General features: G+C 44.3%; 1 protein-coding gene across 9 annotated transcripts in view; it reads right to left on the bottom strand.

Moving 5' to 3' along the window:
* Nucleotides 1-13,863: 13,863 nt before the first annotated feature.
* Nucleotides 13,864-20,571, bottom strand: part of CADPS (calcium dependent secretion activator) — a 352,734-nt gene continuing 346,026 nt past the window's right edge. For all 9 annotated transcript variants that reach the window (XM_082209239.1, XM_082209246.1, XM_082209238.1 and 6 more), the window contains 2 exons: nucleotides 19,668-19,772; nucleotides 13,864-15,148 (listed from right to left, as the gene is read on the bottom strand). In XM_082209239.1, coding sequence (XP_082065365.1) covers nucleotides 14,969-15,148; nucleotides 19,668-19,772 — 285 coding nt within the window. In that variant the 3' untranslated portion in view covers nucleotides 13,864-14,968. The remainder of the gene's footprint in view (nucleotides 15,149-19,667; nucleotides 19,773-20,571) is intronic.

Below are 20,571 nucleotides of genomic sequence, written 5' to 3'. Positions count from 1 at the left end.
GAAGCCTCAACAATCCGTTCAGTAAAATAGAGGATGGGAGAAAGCGAAGGAAAAGGCCATTGACAAACCCAGTCACCATATTCTTCGTAAAAATGTAGCACCACATTATGTAATTTCTTCCTCTCTCTAACGCTAGGTTCACGGATGTCATCCTTTGGGGAATTTATTTATTTGGACTTTTTAAAACAGCCCGTATCTGCAAAAGGAGCTGGTACGGTCATTCCGAATAACTTGCGCATTACAATCCTCGTTTTTCTCAACATCCAGTCCACCCACCCGCCTGCCTGCCAAGAGATCGTTTTGGGCATGGGGATCCTTTGCGAGAATAATTGCAGTTAAAACAAATGCATCACGGCCCAATAACCGCACGTCCCACGTGGGTGGGACCACCTTCTCAAAGGGGCCTTTTTTGGATTAGCGCGCGCGCCCTGCTGGCCACTCAGGCGGCCGGGACGGAATACGAATTCTCTTTCTGAGCACGTGCCAGATTCTCGAGGGTCACGTGGGAGGGTCGCTGCGGGGGAGTGAGGTACAGCGGTCCCTAAATATTGCGACGTTCCATTTGCTCAGGGCGTTCCACGACTTCCTTCCTGTCACCTAGTAGTGCAAGGCCCGGAAACGAGGCGCCTGGTCTGTGCAAAACAGGCTAATACCGCACTAGTTCCTTTGCGATTACTTTCTCCCTTCCAGCTGCGAATGGTGCAAGGCGCGGACAAGTGATGACCTTGGGAAATCACTTGGGAATCCTCCTTCTTGGGTCTTGAGCCCTGCACTTCTTCACTGAGCAGCCAATTAGAAACAGCCCCTGTCCTCAATCTGGAGGCCGGATGACAGCTCCAGGGCAATAGCTTAAACCCCCTATAGCTTTCCATTTAGAAGTTATCCACAAGGAGTATATAACTCCCTTAAAGGTGGCAGCTTTATACTCACCCATGTTCTGAAAGCCTCCTCCTATCACCAGCACTGTCACAGACCCTCCAAGTGTCCCTATTTTCCCAGGGACAATCCTAGATTTACAGAAGCTGTCCCGGTTTCTGATTTGATCCTGGAATGTCCTACTTTTCCTTAGGATGTCCCTGTATTCAACGGAGAAATGTTGGAGGGTGTGGAGTTATCTGGCTCCCAAGCCCTTTGAAGGCAGCACTGCATAGGGAAGTTTTTTAAAAAAATGTTTAATGTTTTATTATGTTTTTATATACGTTGGAAGCTGCCCGGAGTAGGCAACCCAGTAAGATGTGTGGGGTATAAGTAGTAAAATTATCATTATGAAATGTAGTGTTCCATGTATTTATCAGAGAAATGTCAGATGGTATGCAGTCAGCTGATCTTCTTCCTTTGTTCACGCTCGATCCTCCGTTGCACAACTTGGTGCAGTGCGAACCTGCAATGTTCTTGTTTTTCCTTCCAAATATTTTTTTGCCTCTGGATGCTGCCGCTCCCTGCTCTTGTAAGGAAGATTCAACCACCATATAGTGGTACCTCGGGTTACATACGCTTCAGGTTACAGACTCCGCTAACCCAGAAATAGTACCTCGGGTTAAGAACTTTGCTTCAGGATGAGAACAGAAATCATGCTCCGGCGGCGCAGCGGCAGCAGGAGGCCCCATTAGCTAAAGTGGTACCTCAGGTTAAGAACAGTTTCAGGTTAAGAACAGACCTCCGGAATGAATTAAGTACTTAACCTGAGGTACCACTGTATTCTGAATGGAAGGCAACTGACAAAGAGTTCAGTGGAAAGATCAGAATGCTCCTCCCCTTGTAGAGCATAGTTTCCGGTTTGACTGGGTATTGCTCCAAAGTAGTGTAATGGTTAGAGCATTGGATTAGGGCTTAGGAGACCAGGGTTCAAATTCCCACTCAGCCATGAAGCTCATTGGATGCTTTAGCTGAGATTCCTGCATTGCAGGGCGTTGGACTAGATGGCCTTGGGGTCGTCTCCAACTCTCCAACTCTATGATTCTATGACCTTGGGACAGTCTCCATTTCTTAGCCTAACTTACCTCACAAGGTTGTTGTAAGGATGAACTGGGGAGGAAGAGAACCCCGTGTACCACCTTGAGCTCCTTCGAAGATAAAGGAGGTATATAAATGTCATAAACAAACAAACAATAAAATAAATAACTCCCACCATAGCTTGCCATTGGCCATGCTTGCGGGGGCTGATTGGAATTGTCCTTCAGCAATATCTGGAGGGCCAAATGTTCCCCACGCTAGAGTTTATTTGGCATATTGATCAATCCAGCCTGGTCCAGGAGGCACTGGCTTTTATTTGTTTTCATTGCTCTGTTGGCACCAGGAAAAGTGTGGTGTGGTTAGAGTGCTGAATGAGGACCAAGGAGACCCAGATTTAACGGCACTTGGCCATGAAGCTCACTGAGGTGACCTGTAGCCAGTCACTATCTCCCAGCATAATTTATTAAGGAAATCAGCCCTGAGTGCTCACTGGAAGGACAGATCCTGAAGCTGAGACTCCAGTACTTTGGCCACCTCATGAGAAGAGAAGACTCACTGGAAAAGACCCTGATGTTGGGAAAGATGGAGGGCACAAGGAGAAGAGGACGGCAGAGGACGAGATGGTTGGACAGCATTCTCGAAGGTACCAGCATGAGTGTGACCAAACTGCGGGAGGCAGTGGAAGACAGGAGTGCCTGGCGTGCTCTGGTCCATAGGGTCACGAAGAGTCGGACACGACTAAACGACTAAACAACTAAACAACATCTCCCAGCATAATTTATTTCACAGGGCTGTTTTTCAGGATAAAATGGAGTTGTGGGAGAACAAGGCCTTGAGCTCCTTAGGAAACAAATGTAGTAAAATAAGTAAGCAGCATTCTATTTCCCCAGACATTTAACATTATTTTAGTCCTGTTGGTTGTTTTTATCAGGCTCTTAAAATCCTGCTGCCTTTTTTAGTTTGTGTGTGTGATTGTATGGGTTTTTTTAATTTTAATTTTTACTTTAATTTTTACTTTTCTTACGTAAACTGCCCAGGACGTTTTGTTTATTGAAGGGTGCATGAAAATAACTGTAATACGGTTGCTGAATGTAGATATAGTTGGTTCATTATGAGAAAGATTATTGAGAGTTGGAAATGGAAGGGTTACAGCCTTTTAAGAAATCAAGAGAAATTGATCAAGAGATCCTTCTGCTAAGGTTTGAGTTAGTCATATTGTAAGTACTAGGTTGATTGCTTATGGTCTTTGTTCCCTAGTTTGTGAAGATTAACAATATTTCTGTATGTTATTATTTGGAGCTGTTCCTTTTAAGATTAGAGAATATGGATGTTTTTATGTTTCTTTTCTTTTAATAAAAAACGATATTTACTATGTGAATCATTTTCAAAGTCACATAGAGCGAGCTTCTGTCCTTGCACTCTTCTAGACCCGCTTAGGATCAGCGCGTCTGCCATATCACGCCTCTCTAGATCAGGTCCTGGTAGGTGGACCATGATTGTTCGAAGAGGCTGCATCTTCTCTTCCTGAAGCTGTGCTATTTGACATGGATTCTAGTCTTAAGGAAGAATGATCGTGAGCTTGGAAAGCTACTGCATGAAACAAGTAAGGGGGTGGATAAGCCTTGGCACCAGTTCCAGGCACTCTTGTTTTGGTGTTAGCCAGACATCTCCATCTGCTTGGTTATACACTTGTGGTATCGTATGTGTTCGCTATCCTGGATTCAGCACCAAAGTGAAACTTTGCTAGTCCCCCCCCCCACTTCTGCGTCGAGGGTGGGGAACATTTTGCAGCTTGAGGGCCACATTCCCTCATGGGCGACCTTCCAGGGGCCGTATTCCGGTGATGGGCACGGCCAGAGGGGAAAGGTGTAATAGGTGTGACTTTTACCATTGCAGAGTAAGCTATATTCCGGCTGCACAGAAGCCAGAAGTTTCTATTCTATGCGTACCCGCCCAGGCAAGCAAGAGGCCATTACCACAATCTAAGGCTACATTTCAGCAAAAGCATGTGAAGATGACAGGGAACATACCCAGTGAGAGGCATGGCCTGGAAAGTGTCCCAAGGGCCAGGTAGAGAAGGGAGGAGGGCCATATTTGGGCCCCGGGCCTGAGGTTTCCCAGCCCTCCTCTAAGTCTTAAAAGTCACTTGAACGTGAGGACTGCAGTGCATCTAAGTCTGCTGTGCCCTCCAAGGTTTAGTTGACCTTATCCATAGTGCTGTGGAACTGAAAGTCTCCTGCTATTTATGCCAAGTCCAGGACAATGTTGCAGAGATACGGTGCTTGTAAGGCCTGCAGACACTGCTGCTGCTAACACGGGCTCCAAATGTCAACAGGACGATGCTGTTCTGACGTTGACACCCACAGTTCATGCTGTGGTTGCTGTGTCAAACAAGGCGAACAAGAGAGCCAGCATGAGAGGCATAGGCCCTGCCACAAAGAGAGCAGTTCCCTGCAGATTGTTGTCTTCTGCCTCCATCATCACCTTTGAAACGTGTTTGAAGGTTTTCGTTCCTTTTTCTTCTTTTTAATCCACTGCAGGTGCATTTAGGAAACCCACGATTGGTTCCCTCTAGTCAATCACCTCTCTAGCCCTATGCACTGGCCCTTTTGTTTTCACCCTTTTACAAAAACGATTCATTGGGTTTTGGTTGTGTTCTGTATATGGGCATTAAAAACAAAGTGCTCTGACAACCTTCTAGGGAGTTTTATTGTGATTTGTTTAAAAGGCGAGAGCCAGTTATGGCAGCCGGCTAGTGCAAAACCCATCTGCTAGAGCTCCAGCCAGCATGAGCAATTTTGAGGAATTATGGGACTTGTAGGGACACCCTTTCCCCACCTGTGTCTTAAACTAAACAGGAACAGTCAGGAAACATTGGCACAACACCCCTAGACAGGGCCGGCTCAACCATGAGGCAAGGGGAGGTGACCTCCTCAGACGGTAGGTTCCACAGGGACAGCAGATCCCAGTGTAGACCTTTCTTCCCCTCTTGTTTCTGATGTAGATATTCACTCACCCCTCCTTCTTCCCTGGTGGGGAGTGGGAAGCCATTTTGTGGGTCGCCTCAGGTGCCAGAATGTCTTGGGTCGGCCCTGCGCCTAGAACAGGTGTAGCCAACATGGTGCCATTCAGTTTTGGGGACTCTGAGTCCCCAACCAGCTTGGCCAATGATCAGGGAATATGGGAGTTGTAGCCTTGTTGCTGTGTGGTCGGTCCTATCAGGATATATGCAGACTGCAGTGACGGTAGGTAGCACATGAATGGCCTCTGCAGGCTCAGGATTGCACCGTATATTCCAGCCTATTCTGAACACACAGCAAAGGATCAGCGATAAACTTTGCCTATTAAAAAAAGCAACCACCAACCTTCTTGTCAATCGGATCCAATCCGACCACCTGGCTTGTCTTCCAGGCAGACAAATAAGTCATAACATGTTTGTTTATTTCAATAACTGTCTTTGTTGCATAGCAAATGAGCCAATATGTCTGTGATGGGCCCAGCAAAAATGAACGTCGTGTTTTGCGATTGTCTTGCCCATCTCTCAGCTTCTGATGTTTTCCCAAGTAACCACAATCTTATTTTTGTACTTCTGGCACCTGTTATTGACTTAATCTTCTTAAGTATTCACGTTATTCCAGGGTTCTGCCCCCTCCCCTCCCCTGGCCCTCCGCTCTTTGCTGCATGTATTAATTTTAATCGGTTTGATCTCCATATTAGCTGCTGCCTGGGACTAATTTGTTGCTCAGTGTTTTTCTTTGTTTTGACCCGCAAGCCACTTTCATCATGCCAGCAGATTGCTTGTAATCTCTGCATTTCATTCCCTGCCTCCCCAGCCCATAATTTGCATTGTTACAGTAAATGCAGATTTAGAGTCTCATTAAAAAAAAATCCATATCATAAAAAGAAAAGTGGAGGATAGGAATGATTATTGCCTATCTGGATAATAAAGGATCTAAACTCCATAGAAGCACAAAAGATGGACGACTGTTTTCCTTAAGTGGTGTTCATCTACCCAGCGTACATAATCATAACCATCATCTTATATATGAGACAAGAAGTATAAGATGAAGAACTGAAACACCTCCAGATGAGAAATGCAAAAGATGTGGTAAGGGTTACAGATTTCTCTTAATCTTAATCTGCAGCCAGGAAGTTCATATTCTGCAAAGGGAACACACAGTTTGAGGTAAGTAGGTTGCCTTATCTTCAGCAAGTGAGGAACTTCTAGGGCTTCAGATGTTCCCTTCTAACTTCCATCACCCTAACCATTGGCTATGCTGGCTGAGGCTAATGGGACATGGAGTCCAATGATAGCTGGAGGGCCAGAGGTTTCCCAACCTTGTCTTAGGTGAAGCAGAGATTTGCATAGCTCCAGCTGCGGTGGCACCCTGCCTCTCATCCTCCCTTAGGCAAATGTATTGCCTATTCCCTGGTGTACTCTGGTCATTCATAGGATCTGTTTACTATGGGCTACCCCACCAAACTTGGCTTGGGGCAGAATTTAGAGACCAGCAGCCTCCGAAGAAGTTACCTGCTGCTGTTGCCAACCCCTGAGAACCTGCTTCTTCTGTGAACCTGTCACCCACGTATCCTTTTAAACATGCCTCCTCCTACATGGGAACCCACATTTCCTAAGCAAAACATTGTGGAGCACACATCTGCAATAGCAGTTATTTGACCCTTGCCCCACCTTTGCGAGGCGGGCTAGACTGAGAGACAGGGGTGGTTTCAGGGAGCTGCACGGCTGAGCATCATTTCCAGGTTGCCATTTTCAGTTCCCATTGGTCTATCAAGTAATGTACGTGGGCTGCCTTGTGAGCAGCAAACTCAATTTTTGGTATTGACAGGAGAGCAAGAACTGTTGCACATGGAGTGATTGCGCAAGGCTATGGTTCCACAGGTGGTGCAGAGTCTGCCCTGTTTTGTAAGGGGGTGGGGAGAACGTCTCGGAAAACGGGAGAGCCAGTGGTTCATGGAGGGATGCTAGAAATCAATAAGTGAAAACCTCCCTCTGGCAAGAGAGCCCTGCTCAGTCTGTGAATGTTCACAAGCCCTTGTAGGCTGGTGCATGGGCATCATATTGGACAACCTCACAGCCACTCATGGGGAGGCATTGAAGACATGAGGCCATCAGGCTACTCAAATGCTTCACATAGAGAGTCCTTGCTATAGGAAACTGCGGCACACACTGCCTCCTTGGTAAGTTCAAGAAGAGATGAGGAGAACCTCAGGCCCAGCTTCTCTGTCTGGTCCTCAGGACTCTCTTTAGCCCTGTCCCCAAGCTAAATCCCTCACTGGCCCTGCTTTACATACTGCTTGAGAGTTTTTGCCTGGCTCGAATGTGTCATTGAACTCGGATAAAACCTCTTGCATGTCTGGATAGAGGAGAGAGAAAGAGTGGTGTGTGTGTGTGTGTGTGTGTGTGTGTGTGTAGAATCTAGTTCACTGTACAGAGGTAAAATTTACATGTGTTGCCCAGCTCACCTCTGCCTCTGGAGCCTTTGCAAGGTTGCCTAGAAGGAAATGTGGCTCTTAAACTGTAAAAGGTCCCTCACTCCTGCCTTGGGAGGTCAATAGATGTCTACACCATGGTCTGCTAGCTGGAGGAAGAGGGTTCTGTGCTCTATACAGCTCCATGTTACCTCTTCGTGCCCATGCCTCCTGTTCTGTAGCCTTCTAAAGCCTACCCTTGTCTAGATTCTATGATCACCTGCTCTTCTATCCCCATTGCTATATCCTGCTTTAACAAGACCAGATATTCAGGAAAAAAGAATGCAGCATTTTGGCAGGCTCCCAAGAAGCTCAGGGTGACATATAGAGGCTTATTTCATTTGATCCTTTCAGTTCCCTTGTGAAGAAGGCTAGCCCGAGAGAGAAACTGTCCCAAGGACATCCAGGAAGCTTTGTGACTGGCCACAAATTCAAGTCTAAAGAGTCTACCGACCATACCAGGAGTGGGCATTTTGTGGCCCTCAGCCTAATTTTAAATCCATTGTCTCCAGAGTTCTGTGACCTTGCCCTTACATGCTCCTCCACACCTGGGAAAACCAGGGCTCTCCTTTCACAAAGGGGTGGGAAGCAAGAGACAGGGCACTCAAAGTTGTGGCACTGCACACTACTCTGCCTCCTTAAGAAAATAACAGTCACCTTCTAAATGGGAAGCTGTGAGGTTTGTGGAAGAAAGAACCAAGGTAGCAGGAGAGTGAGTGGCTTTCTGCAGCTCCCTCCAGGCCAGGAAATGGACTTTGCAGCAGGGTGGAAGCCAACTGCTGGAATTTGAAACAAATTGGATTAATAGGTGGTGACATGTGTCCATTTGCTTGCATTGCCCGTCTCCATGCCCCATGAATTAACGCTGCCAAAGAAGGAGAGCTTAGCTGGACTTCCAGAAGATGAGAGAGGATTTGACGTGGCCAGGCATGGTGCTATTAGGGTTGGTGTGAGGCTGGATTCCCTTCCAAATGAAACTGATGTCCAGCAAGGCTTTAAAGCAGAAGCCCTCCAGTCTCCCATTACCAAGGAGAGAACAAGTCTTTGCCATAATTCCACCCCCCCAACTCCACCTGTTGACAACAAAACTCAGAAGAAGGCAGATATCTGCTCCAAGGTGTTCAAAACTATTTTGTGAATACATCTTTCTTTTTTGCTTATCTTTTTTGCGGACGACTCTGGATGTTTCCATATACCTCTGGACTTGGGTGGAAGAGCACAGGGGAGAGCGAGTGCTGCTCCTTGGAAGTGCTCCAGGGAAGCACAGGAATGAGATGATGGTTCAGTTGTTGTTGTTTAGTTGTTTAGTCATGTCCGACTCTTTGTGACACCATGGACCAGAGCACGCCAGGCACTCCTGTCTTCCACTGCCTCAGTTTGGTCAAACTCATGCTGGTAGCTTTGAGAACACTGTCCAACCATCTCGTCCTTTGACGTCCCCTTCTCCTTGTGCCCCCCATCTTTCCCAACATCAGGGTCTTTTCCAAGGGAGTCTTCTCATCTCATGAGGTGGCCAAAGTATTGGAGCCTCAGCTTCAGGATCTGTCCTTCCAGTGAGCACTCAGGGCTGATTTCCTTCAGAATGGAGAGGTTTGATCTTCTTGCAGTCCATGGGACTCTCAAGAGTCTCCTCCAGCACCATAATTCAAAAGCATCAATTCTTCAGCGATCAGCCTTCTTTATGGTCCAGCTCTCACTTCCATACATCACTACTGGGAAAACCACTGTAGCCTAGTGCTCTTGTCTGCTGAAAGTGTATGATCAGACGGCTTGTTCCTCAATGGGAGGGCATGAAGAGGGATCCTGGTTTAATCAAGTAGCAGTTGATGAGGAAGAGTGCTTCCTGAAATTCTGCTGTCGCCAATCATCGTGGCGGAAAGCGCTGGGCTAAAGGGACAAATAGTCTCACCTGGTATAAACAGGTTCCTAGATCTTGGATGAATACTTTTTCTCTCCTGCTGAAGGTTGCATTCCCTTGGGGATAATCTGTTGGGTGATGCTGAAGCCAGCGGCATGCAACAATATGCACGGCAAGCCAGGAGTTTTCCAGGAATCGGAAGATGTATTCCTTGGTTACAGGAGTTCTCAGAGTACATTTTGTTTTCTGAGTCAGCAGATACTACTGACGCATCTAAAACATTTTGTTGCCACCACGAGGCCTAGCTACATGCTTTCATTCTCTAAAAAATAAAAGTTCCCCATGAAAGCTAAATTTGCTACCTATTTCAGATTTTGCAGAGTGCATGGAATCTGGCCATGACCTATGCTGTGGAAGAAAACCGCCCCAGCTCAATGCTACTGGTGGTTCATATTGTCTCCTGCTGTTGAGTTGATTCCTAGTCGGTTAGCATCAAATCAAACCCATTATTCCATTCCAATCAATGCAAATCAAGCTCTGCCTAATGAAATGGAGTGAGGGTATCAGGCGTGTGTGCAGCCACCTTTGCCCCTGTAGCCCTCAGGACCTTACTGTAAGTACAGATCCCGATGAGATGGCTGAGGTTGGAAATGACCACTGACATGCTACCCAGCTGTGAGTGCTCAACAGCAGCAGACATTGCAGTGCCTCAACTCAGCTGTTGCTTCTTCCTTTTTTAAGCTTTCACTCTTTTCATTCTAAATGTTTTAACACATTCTGTGGCTTCAAGCATACCTTCCTTTGCCCCCACCCCGTTTCAGAGAGAGACGCAATAATATCACCACTGATTAGACACTACTTTTATTCTGTTTGTGTCATTAATCCCTAGTCCGTCTCATTTGAGTTAGGGCTGCATTTAGTTTAATTGGTTATGTGCATCAGTTTTAAAACTTTTAGGCTGTAACTATACATACAGTGGTGCCTCGCAAGACAAAAAGAATCCGTTCTGTGATTCTCTTCGTCTAGCGGTTTTTTCGTCTTGTGAAGCAAGCCCATTGACGGATTAGCGGATTAGCGCTATTAGCGGCTTTTAGCGGCTTATCTGCTGATCGGATCAGCTGATAAGCGGTTTAGCGGCTTAGAAAAAGGGGGGGGGAGGAAAAAAAAACCAGCAGGAACTCGCAAGACATTGTCGTCTTGCGAAGCAAGCCCATAGGAAATTCATTTTGCGAAGCACCTCCAAAACGGAAAACTCTTTCGTCTAGCGAGTTTTCCGTCTTGCGAGGCATTCGTCTTGCGGGGCACCACTGTATACTTTCCTGGGAGTAGATACCATTGAACTCAGTGGGGCTTGTTTCTGAGTAGGTATGTATAGGATCGCAGCATTAATTGACTGAATGAAGTCCCTGCTTAATCAAGGACAAAATTGTGTCAGTTCATGTATGTCTATGTATGTACAGCATATGTATATATCACTGCAAATGGCATTTTTAATCTTTAAAAAGAGGTTTTATTTCCCCCCTCCCTCTCAGTGGTATGCCACATATGAGATGCTGCTTTCTGAAATATACAGTATGCGCATATGGGAATCTTTAAAAAAAGCCCAAAGAAAGCATGCTTCTTGTTTCAGTAACACTGTTTCAAGCATATACAAATTTGTACAAGTTGAAACAACAGCATAACCAATTAAGCAACTAAAACAGTTATGATTAGTGGTCTAAATTTATTTAACTGGGTTGCAACCCTCACTTTAATGGGATTTTAAAAAATCATTATCCACCTTCCTTTAGCCATGATGTCGTCCACCCCTGCCATCTTTTCACAGTTTTCTTTTTCTGTTATTTATTTGTTTCATAAAATTTATATGCCCCTCAACTGTAAAAACAAAAAACAAGACCCCAACAACCTCAAAGCAGTTTATATAAAAATAGGTAATGTGATTTTAAAGAAGGTTCAGGTGTAACTCTTTTTGACAGGAGACAAATTGGACAGTTTATTGACTTGGGGTTTGGTGAGAATGATCATGGGTCTTATGAGTTTAGAGGGTCTTCGCAGTAGGTGTCATGCTGTACAGTTTGGATTCTAGTTAAATGGCATTTTAACTTTGGTTAGCAGATCCCGTAGATAAAACAACCGGACAGGGCTGTCGTCTTCATGCCCCGTTTGTGGGCTTCCTGGAAGCATCTGTCTGGCCTCTATTTCATACAGGATCATGCTCTACGTGGACCCTTGTTCTGATCCAGCTGGGCATTTCTTGTCTTCTTTGTACTATATTCACTGCAGTTCAAAATCACTTCCCATATTAAACTCAACCTTCCATCTGTGGGTACCCAAATGCTCTTTGGTGTTCACTAGTACACCTCTTTCTTTCTGCTGCCTATCCCACCCATTTTGTGCTGGCATCCACCATAAACGTGCACCTCATTTTGCTTCTTTTTTTAATCAAAGAAAGTCTGTACGATGCCTAGCATCTCCAGCTAAAATCTGTCAAAGGCTCCAGACTAAAAGCTTGGAAAGTCCCTGCCAATCAGATGAAGACACAGCAGCTGCATACGTCCCTTCCCTGTTTCCTCTCCTCTAGTAATTTTTCGCCACTCTGCCCCCGCTGTCAATGAAATAAAATATCTACAACACTTGGTACAGAAATCAGGAATTTGTATGTGAATTAGCTTAGTGTGCATAATTTATTCCAATCAAAGTTTGTTTTATTTTTAACCCAGAATTCTAAGCCCTCTCTGTAACAATATTTCATGATAGAGGGGAAAAATCCCTCCCATCTGTCCCTTTATTACAAACCCGGGTTTAAGAGCGATAGACTTGTAATCTGGTGAACCGGGTTCGCGTCTCTGCTCCTCCACATGCCGCTGCTGGGTGACCTTGGGCTAGTCACACTTCTTTGAAGTCTCTCAGCCCCACTCACCTCACAGAGTGTTTGTTGTGGGGGAGGAAGGGAAAGGAGAATGTTAGCCGCTTTGAGACTCCTTCGGGTAGTGATAAAGCGGGATATCAAATCCAAACTCTTCTTCTTCTTCTTCTTCACATGCCTTTTTCAGACCAGCTAATGATACTTATACTTCTGTGCCAACAACAGTACAGTGGTACCTTGGTTTACGAACTTTATCCATTCTGGAAGTCCATTCTTAAACCGAAACCGTTCTTAAACTGAGGCGCGCTTTCCCTAATGAGACCTCCTGTCACTGGTGCCCTTCTACAGTTTGGATTCTGTTCATAGACCAAGGTAAAGTTCGCTAACTAGAACACTACTTCCGATTTTGCAGAGTTCGTAAACCGAATAGTTCGTGAACAGGGCTGTTCTTAAACTGAGGTACCACTGTACCAACTTAAAAACTTCTGTTCCATTTGCTTGGTATGTCTCAATGCAGAAGGAGTGGTTTTCAGTCATTTTCCTAGTGCTGGAATCAGTAGGCTTAACCACACCTAACAATGTAAGATTGCGGCCCTTATCTCTCACCACCTCCTCTGACTGTCAGATAAAAATACAAAATAAAAATAAATCATAGCCCAGACTTTACCTGTAACAATGTTATATGATGAAAACAAAAGGTAGTTCCATTTTCCAAGAAAACCAAATTAGCTCAATTGAAACCAAATTGTAGTGTTGGCCCACCATAATTCCCCCCTGATCCCTTGGAATCCTATTCATTTTGATGCAAGTAGGGAGCATAGGATTTTGAAGATCTCCTCTGTAGGTGGAGCAGACTATCTGAGCCCAGAGGCCTCCTCAGTTCTAGAAGCTGTTGGTTCTCTGCTGTTGGTGCTCTGATAGGTGAAGAGGGCAAAGTACGTAAAAGAGCACCTCCCCCAGTATTGACCATATTGGGCCCTACAATTGGCAGGGGAGACTCTGTTGGTGTTGTTGCTGCTGGGTGTTGCCCAGTTGGCACTGACCTGTGACAGGGCCTTCTTGGGAGTGGCCTTCCCTTTGCAGAACATCCTCCCTGGTGAGGTGCGCCTGTTTCCATCATTATTAGCATTCAGTAGGAATTTGAAAACATTCCTGTTTGCCTAGGCATTTGATGGCTGAAAGATACTATACCTATACCTAGCAACCTTGAAAATACCAGCTGTGAGATTAAGCGACTGTTTTCAAATGTTCTTCATGTTTTAAACATGTTTTTGTTTCATGATAATTGTTGTTTTACTACTTTTTTGTTTGCTGCACTGGACTTCCTTTGGGAGGAAGGGTTAGCAAACAAATAAACATCTTGAAATAATCAAATGCCTGCATTGTTTCTTTGTTAACTTAGCAAGGCTCACCATGACGAAAACTGAAAGTTGCTGCATCCTATACATCTTGCTGTCTGCTTCTATCCAGGTTTACTTGAAAGTAAGAAAGGCTTCCTTTCAGGGAAGGGTGCTTCTACAATTCTGGCTTTTGTAAGTCAGGAAACAAGTCCCTTCAACTTAAAAAAAACAACCCAAACCCATCCACGTGAAAAGAAAATTCCTTTATTCTAGGGCTCTTACATTTGGTTGTGGTTTTTTATGTTAGCTCATCTTTTGCTTTCTCTTCCTAAGGCAGACATAAAAAGACTCCAGCGTTTATTCTTAGGACATCTGAATAGTTATTTATTGAGAAGCCACAGTCCTCACACTGTTACAACTGTTGGCTTGTATAAGGCAAAAAAGCAAGATGGATCCACTATTTTACACAGAAAATAAAAGCTTCTGGAAGGGAAAGGGGGAACCCAAGGACATGCAAGTTACTGGTCCAAATGCAATGTACATGACAAGATATAAAAACCATTGTGAAAACAAAAGGAGATTTAAATTATGGTTACAATCTACCAAAAGAAATCTTCGTATATCGTCATTATTATTATTATCATTATTAGTTATTATTATTATCCTCGTTATTATAAACACATCTGTATAGTCTAAGATTGTAATTAAAGTTGTCCTTTTTACAAACACAGTTATCGGAACTCTGAACAAAAGTGTAACATTTAGAGGGGGGGAAAGACGCGGACATAAAACAACTGCTCTGAATCAAGGTGATGTGGACAAGGTGATGACGGTCAACCCGTTGTGGCAATATGGATGACTATTATATTCCATTGGTATGTCACTTCTACAAAGTTAGCTGTATATATTTTGAGGGAAAGTGCTTGGGTCTATTAAACGGGAATAATTCCAACTTCCAGTTTATGCATTTCCTAACCCCCCCACCGCCCCCAAATGTACAAAAGAGGTGTCATTTGTAGTAGCCTCACTCTGTTTCGAAGCAATCGGCATCCACAGGAGAGAAACAAAGATATGAAAGTACTTGTTTCACTTGTCTTCACAACAATTTACCGTCAATGTATATATAGTACATTAATGAAGCATCATTTATACTTTAGTTATAACAGGGACACACCTAGCATGTTTTCTATGCAGTTTTTTTCCATTAACAGTTTTAAACAACGGTGTTCCATATTGCTTATGAACATATAGATATGAAATCAGGAAACTCAATGGATCGAAACAGAGGTGCTAAATCTTAAGTACCACACAGCTAAAATGGCAATTGTATTGGTAGACTTTCCATGGGCATTTAGAGCAGACAGAAAATTTCCTAATGTGGCTAAACTGAATAACAGACTAGATTACATGCACTGGTTTCCAGGCTACATCCAAGTTGGGGGGGCTTCTAGATCTGGAGAGTTAATCGTCCTCTTCATCTTCTTCATCACTGTCTTTCATGGTGATTCCCTGAAGCCCTCCGCCTTCGCTTACTGAGGCTGTGGCTTCTTCTACAGTCAGACGGTTTCGCACGGTGTCATAGGTTTTGCTATTCAAGGTGGAATCCAGGACTCCTTGCAATCGGAAATCTCTGTATGTTTTCTAGGGAGGGGAGGGGTCACGTTGTGGAGAAGAGGAGTAGAGAAAATAAATCACAAACAGGACAAAGTAGGGTTCGTATAATCAAATCTGTTCCAAGTCAGTTCTCTCTCTCCCACCCCCCACTTTTAGAGAGTGTTTATACCTGAGGTATTCTTTGGCCATAATTCTCAACCCACTTACCCCGAAGCTGGGCTGCTGGAGCAAATGGTAAACACTGCGAGGCTTATACTAGCATTGGCCTTCTGAATATCAGTCAGCACTGACCCAAGAGGCAAACTTTGGTTCTTTATAACTCAGTGGATGTCCAAGTTGGTACTGCCAACACCACACACAGATTGATTACTATTACAACACATTCAACCCAGTAATAAGACAGTAATAGTACAGGATATCCCTATCCAACTGTGGGCATCCTAGTCTGGTAGTCTATTACAGTTGGTTCGACTCTCAACTGAGGAGAGTGGTGCTGTGCTCAGGTCCTGCTTGTGTGTGTATATATGTGTGTGTGTGTGTGTATCTATATATATATATATATAGGCATCTGGTTGGCCACTGTTAGAAATGGATCCTGGATGAAAAGGGCCTTTTGCCAGACCCAGGAGGACTCTCCTTAAATTATTAGTGTTAATTATCTGATATGCGTGTGTGGGGAATAAATCCAGTCTTTTGCTGCTCCCCACCCACAGTATGGCACTATTGCTGACAATCTGATCAGTGCTACGTGCTCAAACCCTCAGCTGCCGCATTGGGACAGAAATGGCTTGTCCACTGCCCATTTGTGCATAGAGTTCATCATCCCATTGTTGTCAGCAGAATCAGGATGTAGCTCATTTTTATTGATAAAGCCAAGTGCCATTGCTTCATTGCGTTTTCTGCCGTCTCTATAACCTCTGTTAGTGACTCAACTTGCACGTTTCCGTACAGCCTTAAACATAAGTCACTAATACCAACGGGTTGCGTGATGGGGAGGAGACTCTTGTCTGTGGCCACCACCCCTTCAAACCAGCTTCCATACAACTAGAAACTTTAGCTGTTGTGCGTCTGTCAGGTGAATAGGAGTTCTGGGGTGGTTTCAGCAGCAGGGAAACCAAAGAAGTCATGTGTGTTGGGTGAAGACATCTCTGCCCCTTCTCTGATGTGAACAACACCAGGCAAATGCAGCTTGAAATGCGGCAATGAGGAAAGAACCTTGCTGCTAATGTGAACATACATCCTTAGCGGATGGAAGTCAGGCTGCTTAGCTTTTCCTATGTCTACAAAACCACCTCTCCAAATGCTCGCCCAGCCATTTGCCCCCTAGCTGGCCTTACTTCTACATTTGGAGAAGCCTGGTTGGGGAAAAGCATGCTAAAACCACCATTTATTAGGGAGAATTGTTGGGAGGAAATTAAGCATCAACTCCCCACACTATGAGACAACCCTGCACTTGTCCCTCGCAAGACAATTCTGCCCATGCAAGTGGAGGGTAGATTGTTTACAGAATAGATAAGTTGGAAAAACTGCACTGTCCACAAATAGTTATTATTTGTATTTGACTAGGTTTAGAGTCCCTTTGTTTTTACAGAACACAATTGCAACTTAAAAATGCAAGTATTAGTAAAATTCACATGCTATTTAACACCATGAAACAGTTTAAAGGTGTTTTGTTGGATAGCAAGCACGCCTAGAGAAAATGTTATTTTTTATTTTTATTTTTTTGAGCAACTGCATAGCTGTAACAGCACACAAGACACCTTGAGTGCTTTTCGGCGCCCCTCAAACTAACACATAATAATAATGTGCTGATACCTATCGCTTTTATTTATGAACATTAAAAGCGTTTTAGTAATTTATTCATGCCTTGATTTTCAGAGTATACAATTCTACTATTTTAGCGCTCTTCAATGAAACAGAACCACATAGAACCAAAAATGATCAAATATGTATTTACCTCCCCCTGTGATCTTATTATTTCATGTAAGCCACTGAGATTTCACACTGAAATAATTATCATGTGTCCAGTACACACACACACACACACACACACACACACACACACACACGGGGTATCTTATTATCTCTTTGCAGTCCCCTTTAAAAGGCTGTAAACACCTATTGTAAGAGAAATAATTTCAATTACCTATATGCATAATTCAGATTTGTATTTACAATAGCAATTGCACAGAAACTAAAAGTGAAGTCAGTGGTAACAATTTAGCCAACGAATTTTGCAAATGTGAACATCCAAAGGGAAAAAATAATAATGGGTGTAATCAAACATATGTCTAGTTAAAAAACAACAACTGCAAATGATGGCTGATAAATCATGGCTTGTCTGACCAAGAATTAACCGTGCACCTGTGCAACCCTTCCCTGCCTTTGTGCATCCAGCCTGGTACTTTTATCCTAGTTCATTATGCTTCAGTGTTCATGACATCAAAATTAACTGTGGTTTCATATACTTCTTTGTAGGTAGTGATTAAACAGCCATTTCCCTCTTTGGCTGTCCCAGGAAACTATGGTTCAAACAAGCTAGAAGTGCCAAAGCTAGATGTTTGAGAAGAGAGGATGGGTGAGGAGGGAACATGCAGGCATATTACTCATTCTCAGTGACAAACCATTGTTTATCACCCCAATATTGCTACATTTGAACTTACGATGGTACAATGCAAATCCTGCCTTTATTCTACCCCACTAGTCTAACGTTTATCAAATTTCTTTCCTGGGAAGCGATGTGATTGTGGGATTCAGCTATGTACTTGAAATGGTTGTGAAAACCAAATGAGACCATAGTGGGAGGAGGCAATCATGGACCTATGGTAATTGGTCTTTTTTAAATGTCCCAGGCATTCTGACCATTAAGGTTTTATTGCACTCCTGAAAAGCTCCAATTCAATATTCCCCACCCCCCAAAAGGCAAGACACCAAATGTTTCTCCTTCAGGTCACCAGGTGTGGGGTTGTTAACCTGAGATTCTGCTGAACTTTGTCATGCCCATGGTGCCATTGGGCCTTGGTGGAGGGAAAGATATGACCTATCAGGCAAGGAGACAAGCTGTTAGAAATGACATTTGTGATGGATGGGGAACTGGTACTACTTGATAAAGCAAGCAGGAGGCACAAGGCATCTCTCCAACATATAGGTCAGTTTCCCCCAACCTAGTGCCCTTCAACCCTGACCACTGGACATGCTGGCTTGGGCTGAGGGGAGTTGGAGTCCAATATCTGGATCATACCAGGTTGGGCAATGCTGATACAGGGAAATACTGTAGGATAAATCTTTAATATCTTGAAAAAAGTGAAGTTGGAGATGTGCCCACAACATGTACTCCTGAATCTGCTTTTGCCAGTAGAATTCAGTAGCTAAGTGGAGTTGGGCCTAGATTCACCCATGGACTTTCTTGGTGGCCTTGAGGAGGTCAATACCTTTCAGCCTCAATTTTCTATCTGAGGAAATGGAACAAGGCTAGATAAGTTGAATAAGGCCGGGGCTAAAATACAGCCCTGCTTGACTCCTTTGGTGGCTGGTACAGGGCCAATTAGTTGCCCATTTACTGAGGTTCTTACATATAACTTGGAGTCTTTATATAGGCTTTTTATCAAGAATAGTAATCTTTTGTCAATGTTGGTAGAATTGAGTTTAGCCCAGAGTTTGACTCGTGAGATCGAGTCAAAAAACAAGGCTAGATTTATACCCTGCAACAGTGATACGGCAACCACTTGAAAAATGGAACTGTTTTGGTTGAGGGATTGCAGTGGCATATTGAAAATCAGCAAAAACCCACATAGGCGGTGATTCACCCAGACACTATCCTGCATGGCATTGTACCCATATGCTTCTTGTTTCAAGTGCTATCACACCCCTATTGTATCACATGCCTGGGGCCCCTTCTGATTTTATAATTAGTGGTGTGGGAACGGGTGCAGTACAACTCCTTCCTGCATAATTTAGCGTCGTCGGATGTGTATGATCACATGACAAGCAGCCCATCTCATGCAGCCACCTTATGCCATTGTCACACTCTCTCCAGGAACTGGAGCAATGCTGGTCTGAGAAGCCGCTGCAGCAGGAATGGGGAACTTGTGGCCCTCTGTCTGTTGGTAGACTCCAACTCCCATCGGTCCCAATGACAGGAATGACAGACATTGTAGTCCAGCAACATCTGTAGGACCACGGGTCCCCTGTCCCTGTGCTATATGGGTTCTCCCAAAGTGTGGTCACACTTCTGGTGCCGCCTAGTGGCGCAGGAACGCACCACGCGACAGCTCATCTCATGCCACCAAAGATAACATCGGAAGCCACACCCGTGCAGTTAACTCAAGCTCTACAACAAGGATGAAAAACAAGACAGTACAGCAATGTTTACCTAAGGATGAGTTGGATCCAACTAAATTCTTGAACACAGAGCAGATGTGCTGCTACACGGATGGACCGAAGTTAGTCATGTCCATTGATTTCAATGGACCTGCTATTTCTTTCGTGAAAGGAACCTCTTTCCTCCAAGAAACAAAACAGCCTGGAAGTAATAAAACATGCTCACCTTTACTATCCTGATAAGGGTTTTCAGTTGATAGATGTGGAGCTGAAGGTCCATGCGGTCTGTCAGCCAGGTGCAAACCATGTTCATGGTGCTGGTGTACCATTGCTGCAAAAGAAGCGAGAGCTTTCCAAGGAACATGCCAAAGAGCATATATTACGTGCCAAGTATAAAACACAGAACACAGGCAATTGGATATGATCAGGTCTGGCCTCCCCATCCTCCCTTGCCAGTTTGCCAGCACAGGCTCCTTCCTAAGAAGAGAATGAGCTTTTAAGCCCACTGAGGTCCAGGAGCTCTTGTCTGGCACACTTGGATTCACTACATGATCTAGAACTTGTATTAGAATTTTTCTTCTTCTTAGAGGAATCCTCTATCCCTGCGTTGCAGCGGGTTGGATTAGACAACGCTTGGGGTCCCTTCCAACTCTACAATTCTATGATCCTAATTTTTTGTTTTGTTTTGCATTACGATTCTATATATCTTCTGTTATTCAGGTGGGGGAAACGGAAGTCTGACACTATCATCAGACTGAATGCATATGTACTTGTCTTGGACTCCCCCCCCCCCCCAATTTGCAGAAGGTGGAACAGGAGTAAAGCAGACAATTCCATTGCTTTCTCATGTGTGAATCTGTCTGCGGAGCGTCACAATTTTAATTGTGTTTTAAGGGTTTCCAGGGAGTCTTCTCGCCGTGAGACTGTTGTGGGTGAGCTGAGAGTTTGTTTGGACCCTGGGTGAGAACCCGGAGGCTGAGAGGAAGGGTGTGTCAGAATGAAAATGAACTGATATTGATTTATACAGTGTGTGTGTGTGTGTGTGTGTGTGTGTGTATATATATATATATATATATATATATATATATGTAACTTTGTATTAATGTAACAGTTTACATGTAACTGTGTTT

The sequence above is a fragment of the Podarcis vaucheri genome, assembly GCF_965113315.1.
Source record: "Podarcis vaucheri genome assembly, chromosome: 2".
NCBI classification, from domain to species: Eukaryota; Metazoa; Chordata; class Lepidosauria; order Squamata; family Lacertidae; genus Podarcis; species Podarcis vaucheri.
The sequence above is the reverse complement of the archived record's forward strand: the minus strand, read 5'-3'. Positions and strand labels throughout refer to the sequence as shown.